Here is a 16,678-nt window from a genome sequence, read left to right on the forward strand (position 1 = left end):
CACGCTGACCTCTGACTCTTGGCCTCCAGAACTGGGAGATGACAAGTGTCTGTTATATAAGGCAGTGGTCCCCAACCTTTTTGGCACCAGGGACCTGTTTCGTGGAAGACAATTTTTTCATGGACGGTGGTGGCAGAGGGATGGTTTGGCGGTAATGCGAGCAATGGGGAGTGGCAGATGAAGCTTCCCTCGCTCGCCCGCCGCTCACCTCCTGCTTTGCGGCCCGGTTCCTAACAGGCCACAGACCGGAACTGGTCCACGGCCCAGGGGTTGGGGAACCCTTGATATAAGGCACCCTGCTCATGGTGCTTTGTCATGACAGGAAACTAATAAGGGGGGTGGTTCCCAAAACCACCCTGCGGTTTGACAATTCACTAGAAAAACTCAGAAATCACTAAGAGCTGTCATAGTCATAGTTATGATTTAAGATTAACTGTAACAGTTAGAGGGGTTAAGATTATCGATTAAGATCAACCAAAGGGAGAGACTCACGGGGCTAGTCCAGCTGTCTGAGTCCCTTCAGGCTGCTATCACAGAATACCCAGACTGGGTGGCTTATACACAACAGGAGTTTATTTCTCACAGTTCTGGAGGCTGGGAATCCAAGATCAAGGCACTGGAAGGTCCGGTGTCTGGTGAGGCCCTGCTTCCTGGTTTGTAGGTGGCTGTCTCCCTGCTGTGTCCTCACATGGCAGAAGGGTCCAGGGGGCTCTCTGGGGGGGGGGGTCCCTTTATAAGGGCACTAATCCCATTCACGGGAGCCCCACCCTTATGACCTAATCACCTCCCAAAGACCCCACCTCCAAACACCATCACATGGGAGGTTAGGGTTTCAACATAAGAATTGGGGGAGGACACAAACATTAGGCCACAGAATCAGGAGAATCACCAGACATGAAGTGATGCTGTCCTCTCCCCATGCACTCAGGATGCATTATTCTCCTGGCATTGATGTGTGATAACACACATGAAGTATTGCTAGTCAGGGCAGCTCCCCCAAGCTACAGGGTGCAGAGCTTTCACTGGGCATAACTGATTCATTGACTGTCCACGTGGTTGACCTCAGCCTCCCAGAGATCACTTCCCAGAACCAGAGGCAAAGGCCAAAGGTTTTTTGTTTGTTCGTTTTTGTTGTTGTACTTTTTGTTTTTAGAATGTTCTTCCTATTTTATTTTTTACCTCCCATTGTTTTGTCATTAAGTCATAGAATATGAGGAAATGTCAGAGAAAATAGGGCATGGGTTATGTAGCTCATTAGGAAACCCACAAGAACCTTCTGGTGACCTAACAATCCAGTTCGCTTACAGGGCAATTTTATTGGCAAAGGCCAAAGTTTTGACTACACATCCCCATAAGGAGATATCTCTACCCCCTTGAATTCCTACCCCTTTCTCTTCCTGATGGATTTGCCTTCTCAGACACTTCTTAAGGAAAAACTAAGAGAAGAGAAAGCAGGTATGATGGCCCATGCGTACTCCTGGGACCACTTGTGCAAAGATGGGGTTTTGCTTGGGACAGAAAAACCCAAAACGTGGCCTTCTTTGCTGGGGATGCCAGGATCCTGGCAGCTGACCTCAGTGCAGTGAGTGCTGTTGGGGGGGCCGAGCCTAGAGATTTGTGCTTTCCGCAGAGGGTCGAGACCCCAGTGACTGCCGCATTGAAATCAATGCCTGTCCAGCTGTCCGACTTGATATAACGTGGATGGTGATTGCCACGTCTTTGCCTGTAAGGGCTGCTTTGACTGCATCCAGGATTTTTTAAAAATATTTATTTATTTGGCTGTATCGGGTCTTAGTTGTGGCATGCGGTATCTTCATTGCCACATGCAGGATCTTCATTGCGGCATACGGGATCTTTTAGTTGCAGTATGCAGGATCTTTAGTTGCGGCATGTGAACTCTTCATTGCAGCATCTGGGATCTAGTTCCCTGATCAGGGATCGAACCCAGGCCCCCTGCACTGGGAGTGCGGAGTCTTAGCCACTGGACCACCAGGGAAGTCCCTGCATCCAGGATTTTGACGTGAAGCATGTTCACTATCATTCAGTTCTAAATATTTTATTAATTTAGCTATAATTTCTTCTTGGAATTATTAATTCACTAGAAGTGATTTTAGATTTTCAGTCATAATTTTCTTGTTATTTCTAGACATCTCATTTAATTACACTGTGGTGAGAGAAGTGGTCTGAGAGAGTTTTTGGGTTTTGTTGAGACTTGCTTTGTGGCTACTGTATGGTTAATTTTTGCGAATATTCCATGTGTGCCTGAAAAAGGTAAGTTTCTTCTTTAATGCCATGAATATATATTTCCATTAAACAAGATTGTCTGGTGTCTAGCTTGCTATTTGGTACATATGAGATTAGAATTTTTATCTTCCATTTTGTGACTTTCACTGTTTGCAAGAGACCACTTAAAACATCTGATAGCTTTAAAAAAAAAAAAGTCTAACCTGAAAAATTCTGTCTTTTACCTTGTAAATTTAGTACATTTGCACTTTTTCTTTCTCTTTTTCTTTGTTTTCCTCCCTTTTTCTTTCATATCTTTTTCACTATATTTTTTTGGAAGTCATCCATTTTAGTTCTATTATTAAAGTTACCCTTAAAATGTTATCATGAATGCTTCACTTAACAGATTTGGAATTTGTCAGTAGTCTCCCCTGAAACTCAATGTCTTTTTTAAAAATTTATTTATTTATTTATTTATTTATTTATTTTTGGCTGCGTTGGGTCTTCGTTGCTGTGCGCAGGCTTTCTCTGGTTGCAGTGAGCGGGGGCTACTCTTCATTGTGGTGCACAGGCTTCTCATTGTGGTGGCTTCTCTTGTTGTGGGGCACAGGCTCTAGGTGCGTGGGCTTCAGTAATTGTGGCACGTGGGCTCGGTAGTTGTGGCTCGCGGCTCTGGAGCGCAGGCTCAGTAGTTGTGGTGCACGGGCTTAGTTGCTCTGCGGCATGTGGGATCTTCCTGGGCCAGGGATCGAACCTGTGTCCCCTGCATTGGCAGGCGGATTCTTAACCACTGCCCCACCAGGGAAGTCCCTGAACCTTAATGTCTTTTGACTGCAATCATCCCCTCCGTCTTGTGTGCTAGTTCAACCTTGGTTTTTATACATCCCTAATTGGTCATTATTACTATTTTATATACATAATGCTTATTTAGATGTTCCCACATGTTCACCAGTTTCTGGGCTCACAGTGCTTCCTGCTTTTTACATCTTTCCTGTAAATTCAATTTTATTCCTCCCCAGATACATCCTTTAGTAGCTTTTTCAGTGAAGGTCTGTTAGTGGTTAAGTTTCTAAGTCTTTTCCTAGAAATGTCTATATTACATTCTCTTCCTTGACGAAATGGGTTTAGGCATATAATTGTTGATTGACCTATTTCCTCTCAGCAATTTGAAGATATTATTCTCTCCCTTCCAGTTTCTTTTGTTTCTGATGAGAAATCTGCTATCACTCTTTTTCTTTTTTTAATATTTATCCATTTATTTATTTATTTGGCTGTGCTGGGTCTTAGTTGTGGCACGCAGGATCTTCACTTGCAGCATGTGGGCTCTTAGTTACGGCATGCGGGAGCATGGACTCTTAATCACCGGACCACCAGGGAAGTCCCAAGAAATCTGCTATCACTCTGAATCAGCCTTCCTTTATAGATAACCTGTCTTTACTTTCTGGTTACTTCTATAATTTTCTCTTTGTTTTTATTCTGTAGATCATGGTGCTTTTCAAATCTGAGGATGCATGTCTTTCAACAACTCTAGAAAATTCTCAATTAGTTTCTCTTCTAATATTTCCTCTCTTCCCTTTGTCTAGTCTCTCCTTCTGGAACCCCTGTGAGATATACAGTGGGGCCTTCCATTTTTTCTGTGTCCTGTATCTGTTAATTTCTGTCACAGGTTTTCCATCTTTTTACTTCTCTTTGCTGCATTCTGGGTAACATATCTATCTTCTGAGTCATTTAGTTTTTATTGATCTGTATCTGTCGTTTAACCCATCTACTGAGAATTTAATCCTAATGACTGTAGTTTTCATTGCTAGAACTTCCATTTTTTAAAAAGTTGTACCCATTTTTCCATGAGCTCGTTTGTCATATTTTCAATTATTTTATGTCTGAACGAATTTTAAGCATACTTGTTTTATAATCTCAGATAGTTTCACTTTCTGAACGTCTTCAGTGTCTAGTAGTGCCTTTTTGTGTCTGCTGATTCTTCCTGATGGTGGCTTTTTCCCTCGTGTGTTTTGCAACTTTGAGGTTGGGAGCTTATCCTTAGCACGCTTTTATCTGTGAGAATCCTGCAGAATCTGAGATGAGGGTGTGTCTCTCTTGAAAGGTTTTGTTTTACTTTGTTTTTCTGTCCTCCACCCATTGGGTTTGACTGCTTACAAGCAGAGGAGTAACTGGGTTTTCCTGGCGAAAGGTTAGTCTGGCTCTAGTGAAGATAATAAAGTGGAGGGTCCAAGTCGTTGCAATAATTCAGATTCGAGGTGGTGACAACTTGCACTAGGCAGTGTGGATAAAGACAAACGATGGATCCTAGACTAAGGGTCACCACACTATGGCCCACAGGTTAACTCCAGCCCATTGCCTGTTTATGGAAACACAGCCATACCCATTTGTTTACATGTGCCTGGTACAGCTTTCATGACATAATGGTAGGGTTGAGTAGTTACAACATAGACTGTGGGACTGCAAAGCTGAAAATATTTACTCTCTGGCCCTTTGCAGAAAAAGTTTAATGACCCCCATTCTAGAGAAATTCAGGATATAAAATCTGCAGGACTTGGTGACGGACAAGGTATGATGGGGGTAATTACATTCATCCCTCAGTATCTGAGGGGGATTGGTTCCAGAACCCGCCGTGGATGCCAAAACCCACAGATGCTTAAGTCCCTTATATAAAATGACTTAGCATTTGCATATAACCTATGCAATCCTCTTGTATACTTGAAATCATCTGTAGATGACTTATAATACCTAGTACAATGTAAATGCTGTGTAAATATTGTAAATACAATGTAAAGGCTATGTAAATAGTTGTTGGGATGTGGCAAATTCAAGTTTTGCTTTTTGGAACTTCCTGGAATTTTTTTCTGAATATTTTCGATCAACTGTTAGTTGGAGTTGTGGGTAAAGAACCCTTGGATATGGAGGGTCGACTGTAAGTGAGAATTCAGGGCTTGGGCAACTGTGTGGATGAGAGAAGGTTTGGAGAAAGAAAATTAGTTTAATTTTGGACAGGTTGTGTTTAGGTGTTGCCTGTGGGGTGACAACTGACTCTGTTTGCCTGGAATTGAGGGGTTTCCTGAGATGTGGGACTTTTGTGGCTAAAACAGAGAAATCCCGGGAAAACTGAGATAGTTGGTCACTGTAGGTGTTGGCAAGATATCTAGAGAGAGAGAGTGTCAAGATGGGAGTTGGAAATGCTTTCTAAATTTGCTTGAAACTAAACAGCTCCCCATTGCTGAGAGCAGCCCTGGGCCAACAGCCAGCAATGAAATGAGACCTCAGCCTTACATCACAAGGAAGCAAATTCCAGCAACAACAGGGAGCTCAGAAGTGGATCCTTCCCCACTTGAGCCTCTGGATGAGAATGAAGCCCAGCTCACACTTTTTTTTTTTTTTTTTTTTTTGCTGTGCTGCATGGCTTGTGGGATCTTAGTTCCCTGACCAGGGATTGAACCCAGGCCATGGCAGTGAAAGCACTGAGTCCTAACCACTGGACAACCAGGGAACTCCCCCAGCTAACACCTTGATTGCAGCTGAGTGAGACCCGAAGCAGAGGACCCCCTAAAACATGCCAGAATCCTGACCTGCAGAAACCATGAGATAATGAATGTGCATTGTTTTAAGCCGCTATGTCTTGGTGATTTGTTACATGGCAGTAGTTGACTGGCACACTTCCTCTAAGATGGCCCTTACTTGCTCCCTCCTGCCACAGGGCTTTTACATATTTTGTTCTTACTACGTGGACATATGTTGCTTCCACTGGGTACTTACTGGATTCCTATTTATCCTTTAGAACTCAGATAACTCATCCCTCCATCATGAAGACTCCCCTGGCCCCCTGTCTAGATCAAAGCTTCCTTTTTACAGAGACTCAAAGCCCCATGGATGCATCTCTCCTTTCCAGCCTTTATTGTAGCCGCAATTTTAATTTACTTGGGTCTCTGTCACTAAGATTTACGCTCTGTGAGCTGAGAATCACATCTGTCTCATTCAGGGCTGGGTACCCAGCACAGAGCAGCCAGGCCTGGCCCTTTGTAAATATCAGATTGATGGAAACAATGAATGGAGCTTCTATATTCAATGCTAAGTAGCAGTAGGCCCCTTCTGTGCCCTAATGACAGTGATGACAAGACAATTTAGAGAACACAGGAATCCTTAGAAAACCCACGGGGTGGGGGGGTGGCAGGATCGTCTGGGGTTGAATGAACATAGTGTGTGTGTTTGTAGGGGGTGCTGTCAGTGAGCTCATACACTACATTTGAGTTTCCAGCCCTAATCACAGAAGTGAATCTTGGTGTCTTTGTCCCTAAAACATTTCATCAAGTGATTCTTAGAGATTCTCTGGCTCCTCGGAAGGCAATTTAGCTCAAGTGTAAGAATAAAGGGGTAAGTGTTGTACAGCCTCGCCCCCCCTCCACCCCGGCACAGCTCCCCTTTTTCGCTGACTCTGGACGGTGGCAGTGAGGCACAGAGTGGCTATTCCCAGCAGAGACATGTTACCTTGATAGGATGGGACATTCTGGCTGGGCCCCAGGTATAACAATAAGCATACAGCACATTCAGATAAATTTGAATTTCAGGCAAACAACAAATACTTTTCTTTTTCTTAGTACAAGTATGTCCCAAATTTTGCACAAGACATATTAGCAACTGTATGAGTCATGGTTCTCCAGAGAAATAGAACCAATAGAATGGAGAGAGAGATGCACACAGAGAGACAGACAGAGAGACAGGAATTGGCTCACAGTCATGGGAGCTGGCAAACCTGAAATCTGCAGGGCAGGCTGGAGACCCAGGGAAAAGTTGCAGCTCAAGTTCAAAGGCTGTCTGGAGGCAGAATTCTCTCTTTTGGGGAGGGAACCTTGGTCTTTTCTCTTAAGGCCTTCAACTGACTAGATATGGCCCACCCACACTACAGAGGCTTATCTGCTTTACTCAACTCAACTAATTAAATGTTCATTACATCTTCACAGCAACATCTAGAATCATGTTTGACCAGAAACCAGCACCATGGCCTAGCTCCATGGACACACAAAATCAACCATCACAGGGTTGTTTATGTCTTGTCAATCTGAAATTCAAGTTTGACTGTTTTTTTTTTTTTTTGTAAATGGATGACCACAACAAAAGCAACAATGATTGCAATTACCAAACACGAAACACACTCATACTATGTCATAATATTGACATTGAGTCCAGTAATCCTCCACTGTAACAGCTCCTTTACTTTGCAGTGATAATTGATTTGTATATTTTTTGACTCTGAGTCCTTGTGGGATTTTTTTTTTTAATTCAAACAGAAAGTCACAAAAATTATAATCATCCTCATCAGTTCACTCAGTCCCATGTAATTAAATTTTTTTTATCTTGATCTTTTGTTAGCACTTTTATGAATTCATCAGTTTTCCATTAGAGTTCTGAAAATGCTTATTCATTCAGTTCGGCAGTATAGTCAGTTACCAGAAGGTTTGACTGTATTTTATCTGACACCCAGGCCTGCCGTTCATCTGTACAGGCCTCAAGAACAGCTCTACTCCCTCCAGAGAAGCACCTGGCCGAGTGGGCACCTTCATGGAGCCCTGTCAAGGGAAATAGAATGGGATTGTCCCCCCACTTCCTTCTCTGTGGTGTTCAAATGGGGAAGAGTGTGTCAGAGGCCAGGTATGAATCATTCTCCGCCCACGCTGGACCAGCATCCCGTGGGGAGCAGAGGCAGAGGGGTGGTAATGAGATCCACCTCTACAGAGATGTAAAGGTGATTCATCCCCTCTGGAGAAAAAAGCTTCTCTGCAGTCTGAGAACGTGCTGGGTTTGGAGTAAAGGTCTGTTCAAGTCTCATGAATGGAAGAGAATTATCCAGCAGGGGGCTGGGGATGGCTTAACACATTCAAGGCTCTTTTAGTAGCAAGTAGCAGAAATCAACAGCCTGAAGTGAATTTGTTGGCTCTTGACCCAGAGAAGTTTCAGAGGCAAAAGTGCCAGAGCTCAGCCTGCTTCTTGGAACTGAGATCCTGAGATCCTGGATCGTGGAGAGGAAAAATCAACCAGACGGCAGGCATTACATTCTGCCCATTTGACAGAGGAGGAAGCTGGATGCCAGAGTTGTTAGATCACACAGCTATTCTTACCCTGCATCCTCCCTAATAAGAGATTAAAAAACAAAGAAATAGAGTTAACTGTTACGACGGAGAATCAGCGTAATGCTCAAAATTTTCAGACTCATAAAAACGAACCCAACAGTTGACTTTCAAGTAGCATTTAATGGGTGAAGTGGCATTGTATTTACTTTCTATGCCACAAAACAATATTACCACACACTTAGTGGCTTAAATCAACACACACCTATTACCTCTTGGTGTCTGTGGGTCAGGAGTCTGGGCACGGCTTCACTGGGTCTGCTGCTCAGGGTCTCCCACAAGACTGCAATCAAGGTGTCAGTCGAGGCTGCCGTCTCATCCAAAGTCTCAACTAGAGAAGGATCCACTTCCCAGCTCACAGGGTTGTGGACAGAATTCAGTTCCTTGTGGTTGCAGGACTGAGGGCCTCAGGTCATGGCCGCCATCTTGGATTCTGTCTGCCATGGCGTTCCTTCCATCTCTCGGGGCTGACGAGCTCTCAGGTTGTGCTTAGTGGGCCAGTTTACCACGGTGCAGTATTTTGTGGGCCACCCTGGGGTGAATCCACCACCCCAAAGAGAGTGAGCCGCCAGCAGAAGGAGAAGGCTGCTCTGAGAGCACCTGCATTGTGACACCAGGGCAAACTCTGACGTTCATATTTGCAAATCCTCTTCCGCATCAAAGCATTAGTGATGAATCATCAGCTGGGGATGGCCTTATGTAGGATGGGCGAATGTTTCTAAAGGGCCAGAGAGTAAATACGCTCAGCTTTGCAGGCCAGATCAGTCTCTGTCTTGACCACCCAACTCCACCATTGCATCACGAAGGCAGCCAAAGATAATATATACCTCTCGATTTCTCAGACTCAGCACCACTGATATCTTGGGCTGGATCTTTCTCTGTGTGGGGCCGTCCTGGGCACTGTGGGTGTTGAGCAGCATCTCTGGTCCCCACCCATCAAATGCTGGGGGCACCCCCAGTCGCCGTAACCCAAAATGTCTCCAGACATCACCATGTGTCACCATTGGGGGCAAAATTGCTCCCAGTTAGGAACCACTGATGTCATCGAATGGACATATCTGTGTTTCAATAAAACTTTATTTATAAAAACAAGGTGTGAGGCCAGCCAACCCTGGACTAGACATTTACCTTTAAGATGAGGTCAGGACTTCCCTGGTGGTGCAGTGGTTAAGAATCCGCCTGCCGGGCTTCCCTGGTGGCGCAGTGGTTGAGAGTCTGCCTGCCAATGCAGGGGACACGGGTTCGAGCCCTGGTCTGGGAAGATCCCACATGCCGCGGAGCAGCTGGGCCCGTGAGCCACAATTACTGAGCCTGCGCGTCTGGAGCCTGTGCTCCGTAACAAGAGAGGCCGCGATAGTGAGAGGCCCGCGCACCGCGATGAAGAGTGGCCCCCGCTCGCCACAACTTGAGAAAGCCCTCGCACAGAAACAAAGACCCAACACAGCCAAAAAAAAAAAAAAAAAAAAGAATCCGCCTGCCAATGCAGGGGACACGGGTTCAAGCCCTGGTCAGGGAAGATGCCACATGCCTCAGAGCAACTAAGCCCATGCGCCACAACTACTGAGCCTGGTCTCTAGAGCCCACGAGCCACAACTACTGAGCCCCCGTGCCACAACTTATGAAGCCCAAGCGCCTAGAGCCCATGCTCCGCAACAAGAGAAGCCACTGCAGTGAGAAGCCCACTCTCACCTCAGCTAGAGAAAGCCTGTGTGCAGCAACGAAGACCCAACGCAGCCAAAAATAAATAAAAAATAAATAAATAAAAAATAATAAAGATCAAGTTGAGATCTGACCAAAATAAAAAAAAGATGAGGTCAGTACACCCTGGGACTGTGTTACCAACCACAATGCATTTAGAAAACGGTCTGATTGTGTTCTGTCAACTGACTGGGCACACCTGGGAAACCAAAACCCAATGCAGGTGACTATTCCACAAGCCGTATTCGTTCAACAAATATCTGAGTGTCTTGTGAGTCTTTTGCGATGAGGATTTTCCAGGGGGATGGATGGTTGTGGAATCTCAGGGAAGAGCTGGTTGCAGAGAGGATACTCCCTGAATGTGACAGAGGGCGGTCTGTAGCTGGGGGTGGAAGAGGTCAGGAGGGCTTCCTGAAGGAGGAGACATTCACCCAGACCAAGAGTGGAGGGGCTGCTCCAGCCACCCCATGAGCAGAGATGGAGGGGTGGACGGTGGGGCCTGGCGGGGGGGTTGTCTACCGGACAACCCCCACTTCACCCCACTCTCACCGTGAGAGAAACACGAGACAGACCCCCAAAGAGGGACATTCCGCAAAATATCAAGACTACCCAGGGCATCACAAAGTCTGAGAAACCATCATAGCCCAGAGAGGTCACAAGGACACGTGATGACTGTCACATGGGATCCTGGATGGGGTCCTGCGACAGAAGAGGAAATTAGGGGGAAACTGAGGAAATCTGAATACACTGTGGACTTTGGTTAGTAACAGTGTATCAATATTGGTTCGTTAAGGGACTTCCCTGGCGGCCCAGTGGTTAAGACTCCAAGCTTCCACTGCAGGGGGACGCGGGTTCGATCTCTGGTCGGGGAACTAAGATCCTGCATGCCGTGCGGCCAAAAAAAAAAAAAAATTGGTTAATTAATTGTGACACATGTACCAGACTTTATATTAGGGATGCTGGGTGTGAGGTATGTGGGGACTCTGTGCAATTGTCTCAGTCACCTCAAGCTGCCAGAACAAATATCATAGACGGGGCAGCTTAAACAACAGACATTTTTTCTCTCCCACTTCTGGAGGCTGGAGGTCCAAGATCAAGGTGTCGGCAGTGTTGGTTTCTGGTGGGAGCTACCTTCCTGGCTTGCAGACGGCCGCTTCCGGAAGGAACACAGCCTTCTAGTATTTAGACCTCTGACCTCCAGAACCATAAGATAATAAATCTGTGTTCCTTTAAGCCACTGGTTTGTCGTCATTTGTTACAGCAACTGCAGGAAACTCATACATACTCTTCCCAGCAAGGGCCCCATGGGGATCCCGCGTCTGCCAGCCCAGCCAGCAATCACGTTGAATCCGTTTTTATGTTTTGCGTGGAGCCCCCGATGCCTAGGGCACTGTTGATGGCTGTCACGTCTGCACAAGGAAGACCCTTGCTTAGGGAAAGAGAAACGCCCCCAGCTCTGACCTCCTCTTTCTGTCTGTTTTCTGCTGGCTTCCAGGTTGTCGTCCCCACGTCTGGGAGCCATGGAGCCCACCGCCGGTGACTTACAGCTGGTGCCCAGGGCAACCACGGACATCCAGGCTACAGATGCCGCACGCTGCCGAGCAACCCTCTCGGCCATGGTGGCCACCAGCATCGTCATGGTCACCCTGGGAGTCCTCGTGGGTGAGTGGCCACGGACTTGCACGGGTCCACACAGCAGGCAGCTTGCACTAAGACGCCTGGGAGTGGCTCAAAAGTGTCCCAAAGCAAAGAGCTGAGCAGTACACAGAGGCCACCCAACAGCAAGGTGATGGGACCGGGTGCTGAGTATGGCTGCACTTAGTTCTGGGCTAGGCGGTGGGTGCCTGGGTGTCGAGGCAATACCTGCAAATTTCAGGTTTCCCACCAGTGGGGTTCTTTTTTTTTTTAATACCATGTGTTTGATTTTGGTTTTTTTAATATTTATTTATTTTTTATTTGGTTGCGCTGGGTCTTAGTTGCTTAATGAAGATTCACAACCAGGGTGAAATGGAGACCAGTAGGGAAATGAACGTTTTAAAAACCCTTGAGAGGGGCTTCCCTGATGGCACAGTGGTTAAGAATCCGCCTGCCAATGCAAGGGACACGGGTTCGAGCCCTGGCCCAGGAAGATCCCACATGCCGCGGAGCAACTAAGCCCGTGCGCCACAACTACTGAGCCCACGCACCACAACTACTGAAGCCCGCCTGCCTAGAGCCCATGCTCTGCAACAAGAGAAGCCACCGCAATGAGAAACCCTCACACTGCAACGAAGAGTAGCCCCCGCTCGCCGCAACTAGAGAAAGCCCGCGTACAACGACGAAGACCCAACGCAACCAAAATAAAAATAAAAAATAAATAAATTTATAAAAATAAAAACCCTTGAGAAATTTGAAAAGTCCCCAAAAGTATAAGTGAGCAGTCGTTGACTTTCCCACCTCCCACAGTCAAAAGTGGCTCCCACTTCATATTTGCTTCTAATGTACATTCATATTATTTACAATGAAACATATGAAATGATGACCTGTGGTGAATGCTGTGAGGCTGAGTTATAAAAACACACAAAGGAAGGTCTTTTTATGTCAGTGGAAGGGTCCACAGAGCCCTGCCTCCTGCACAGAATTCCAGGGCTGTCCCACACCTCGACGTGGTAGCCCTGAGCCCCAGCGCTGTTTAGACTGAATCAGCTTAAATTAAATAACAGGTAAAATCCAGTTCCTCCGTCCCCACCAGCCACATTTCACGAGTAGCTCGTGGCTCCTGCAGGGGATGCTCAGATCTAGAACCTTCCATCATCAGGGGAAGTTCTGCTGGGCAGCTCTGCTCTGGACCGGGCTCTTTCTGAGATGAGCTTGCTAGTTCTGTGTGGGGATGTAAAGGTCACCTTTCGTCCTTGACATGATGATGGTAACTGGCAGTTTGGGGGGAAAATGCTGTCACGTGGCAAAATAATAAGTTGGTGATCCAATGTGGGATATATATATATATATATTTATATATTAAATATATATTTATGTATATATTTTTTAAATGTATTTTTTAAAATATATTTAAGATATATATTGTATATAATATATTTAAATATATATATATGTTTGTGAATATCTGGAATAACTCAGAGCCTGGCACGGCTGACAGAGGCCCCCTAGTGGCTGTGGGGTGAAGTGCATGAAAATTGGGCTCTGTGTGTGTGGGGTGGGTGGGTGTGTTGTGTGTCCGTGTGTCCGTGTGTCCATATGTCCTCACGCTAGGGAGAGACAGGGGACAGTTGCACACCTCCAGTCTAGAAGCACAGCTACATTTTGGGATAACAGGTAGATAAAATCTCCAGCAGGACCTCTGAAACTGAGGAAGGCTCTAAGAAGCACTTAAAATTTAAAAACAACTTTTAAATTACAATTCAAATTTGTCCCCTTCCCAGACAGCTCAGAATTTTATTCGGAAGTATAAAATTTTACACAGGCCCTTGCTGGGCTGTTTCTCCAGTTGCCTGGGAGCCCATGGTTATTTCAGAGGGAAAGTGTGAGGCTTATTTGGGGCCCAGAACATAAGCACGTGGGTCTACACAGCAGGGTTCTTGTTTTCTTTCTTTTTAGTTCCTTGCATGAGAAAAAAAACCAATTTTAGAATTACTTTAGACTACTTGTTCTATCTATTGAATAAACAAATATCTAAATATCGAGCTGGTTGAATATTCATTCAAATAAATAGAGCTGGGAGCCAGCTTTCACAGTGTAGGTGGCTGCTACTTCTATTTTTTAATTAAAAAAAATTTTTTTTAAGTTTTTTGTTTTTTTTCTGGCCATACCACATGGATTGTGGGATCTTTGTTCCCCGACCGGGGACTGGACCCAGGCCCCGGCAGTGAAAGTGCTGAGTTCTAAACACTGGACCACCAGGGAACTCCCTACTTCTAGTCTTTTAATTTTGCAATTATGATCATTTTTGACTGATGGACCCCTTTGCCAGTCTCACATATTTTCGACAGTTAGAAACACGTGTCTTCATGTATCATGTAGGGCTTGTATTCTTTACAACATTTTATGACTGTTCTTCTTTGCTGTTGTGTACTTTTGACAACCGTTGCAAACTGTATTATTCAGAGGGTGGTGTCATGGGCCGGGGTTCGAGGGTCCTGGTACCCCTGGCTGTGCCCCTGGGGTATTTGGTGCCCCTTCCCAGGGAGGAGGTGGGACTTGTCCCAAAGTCGAGGGAAGGTCTTCCTTCTGAGGCCATTTCAGCCATTTTTGGCTAGGATCCAGTCCTCCCCTTAAGGAAACCTGGGGTTGCCTGGGGCTTTGTGTACCTGGGGGCCTTCGGGTGGGTGATGGGTGAGAGCTGATAAGGGAGCACTGTTAATAATCACTCAACCCTCGGGAAGTCAGCCCACCCCCCGTTTGTTGGGGGTGACCGCCCCAGGGTGATGGGGGGCCTTGGAGGCCGGCTTGGCTGAGCCCTGCCCCTGCAGGTGGGCGCTCTCACGGGGCCCTGGTCTTGTCCGCAGCCTCCCTCTCTACACAGGGTGTCAATGTGGAGCACACAGCTGAGCTGCGAGGGATCCGGTTTGCCCCCAGCTTGCAGCAGGAGACCTCAGACTATTACCGCACGCTGACACCCACTCTGGAAACGCTGGTGAGGGTTCTGGGAGCCAGGGGGGTTAAGTGGGCAGCCAGGGGCTCTGACTGAGGCAGCAGAGCAATGGGAGGCCCAGGCAGGCTCTGAGGTAGGGAGGGGGCCCCGTGGGGTGACCAGGGCAGGGCTGATGCGTTCCAGAATGCAGGGAAGGGTAGCATTCGATGGGAACCGACTGCTGCAGGATCCGTAGGCCACGTTGAAAGGTTGTAAACTGCATTTCGGTAGAGAAATCAGAACCCTCCTACGCGGCTGGTGGGAATATGAAAAGGGGCAGCCACTGTGGAAAACAGTTTGGCGGTTTCTCCAAAGGTTAAAAATGGAGTTACTATCTGACCCAGCAATTCCGCTCCTGGGTGTCTGCCCCAGAAAAACAAAACCATGAGTCCACACGGAAACTTGTACACGAATGTTCATGGCAGCGTGATTCATAACAGCCCCAAAGTGAAAGCAACCCAAATGTCCATCAACAGATGATGGATAAACAACTGTGGTCCCTCCACACATGGGAGCATCACTCAGTCATGAAAAGGGGTGAAGCCCTGACACTTACTACAACGTGGACGGACCTTGAGAACATGATGCTCAGTGAGTGAAGCCAGACACAGAAGGACCCACAGTGTGTGATTCCATTGATGGGAAACATCCAGAACAGGATCCACAGACACAGAGAGTGGATTCCTCGTTGTCAGGGGCTGGGGAGAGGATGGGGGTGACTGCTGATGGGAATGGGGCTTCTTTTGGGGTCATGAGGATGTTTTAAAATTGTGATGAGGTTGTACAACTCTGTGAATATACTAAAACCCATACTTGTAAAAGGTGAGTTTTTATGGTAGGTGACTTTTAAAACATTGTTTAAAATTTTTTCCTAAGGGAAAGGTAAGGATTCATTTTAAATGTGTGATAAGATGTGAGAGAAGCAGGGGGACAATTAGGAGTCACCATCATCTAGACCAGGAGTCAGCAAACTTTCCCCATAAGGCCACATGGTCAGTATTTTTGGCTTTTGGGGGCCAGAGAGTCTGTCTTGACTGCTGGGCCTTGTGTTGTAGCCTGAAAGCCGCCATAGATGACATGGATGAGTGGGCGTGGCCGTGTGCCAATAAACCTTTATTTATGGACACTGAAATTTGCATTTCATACCATTTTCATGCACCATGAAATACTTTTCTTTTGTTTTTTTTTACATTTAAAAATGTAAAAACCATTCTTGTCCATGATCTGTGCAAAAACAGGCAATGATTCTAATTCAGCACATGGGCCATATTGCTAATCTCAATCCCGTATCTTAAAGCAGCACGGTCCAGCAGAAATGTAACAGAAGCCCCATGTGTAATTTAACATTTTCTGGTAGCCACTTTTTTAAAAAAAAAAGTAAAAAGAAACAGGTAAGATTATTTTTAATAATACATTTTATTTAACCCAGAATATCCAAAATGTTATCATTTCAACATGTCATCAACCTATATAAAGCAGGTATTAATGAGATATTTTACATTCTTTCCTTTGTATTGAGGCTTCCAAACCTGGTGTGTCTTTTTTTTTTTTAAGTTTATTTATTTTTTGGCTGCGTTGTATCTTCGTTGCTGCAAGCGGGCTTTCTCTAGTTGCAGTGTGCGGGCTTCTCATTGCGGTGGCTTCTCGTTGCAGAGCACAGGCTCTAGGCGCTCAGGCTTCAGTAGCTGTTGAACCCGTGTCCCCTGCATTGGCAGATGGATTCTTAACCACTGCATCACCAGGGAAGCCCCCCAAACCTGGTGTGTCTTTTACACTCACATCTCAGGGTGGATACTGAGCTTCCACTGGGAAAACTCCATCCATATTTAGAATTTGTAACATTTACAGACCCAAGATGCTCCAAATATAGTTAAGAATTTTCCAGTGACTGAATCAAGTATCCGTTTTGAAATTGAAGCGTGAATTAACTAAAACTGAACAAAATGTGAAAATCAGTTCCTCTGTGGCACCAGCCACATTTCAAATGCTCAGTTTC

The 16,678-nt window shown here is 45.9% G+C and overlaps 1 protein-coding gene across 2 annotated transcripts in view; it reads left to right on the forward strand.

Moving 5' to 3' along the window:
- Positions 1-16,678, forward strand: part of TMPRSS9 (transmembrane serine protease 9) — a 66,349-nt gene that overhangs the window by 16,053 nt on the left and 33,618 nt on the right. For both annotated transcript variants that reach the window (XM_082381758.1, XM_082381759.1), the window contains exons 2-3: positions 11,551-11,717; positions 14,558-14,685. In XM_082381758.1, the coding sequence (XP_082237884.1) occupies positions 11,551-11,717; positions 14,558-14,685 (295 nt within the window). The remainder of the gene's footprint in view (positions 1-11,550; positions 11,718-14,557; positions 14,686-16,678) is intronic.

Source organism: Balaenoptera borealis (assembly GCF_965194805.1).
Source record: "Balaenoptera borealis genome assembly, chromosome: 2".
NCBI classification, from domain to species: domain Eukaryota; kingdom Metazoa; phylum Chordata; class Mammalia; order Artiodactyla; family Balaenopteridae; genus Balaenoptera; species Balaenoptera borealis.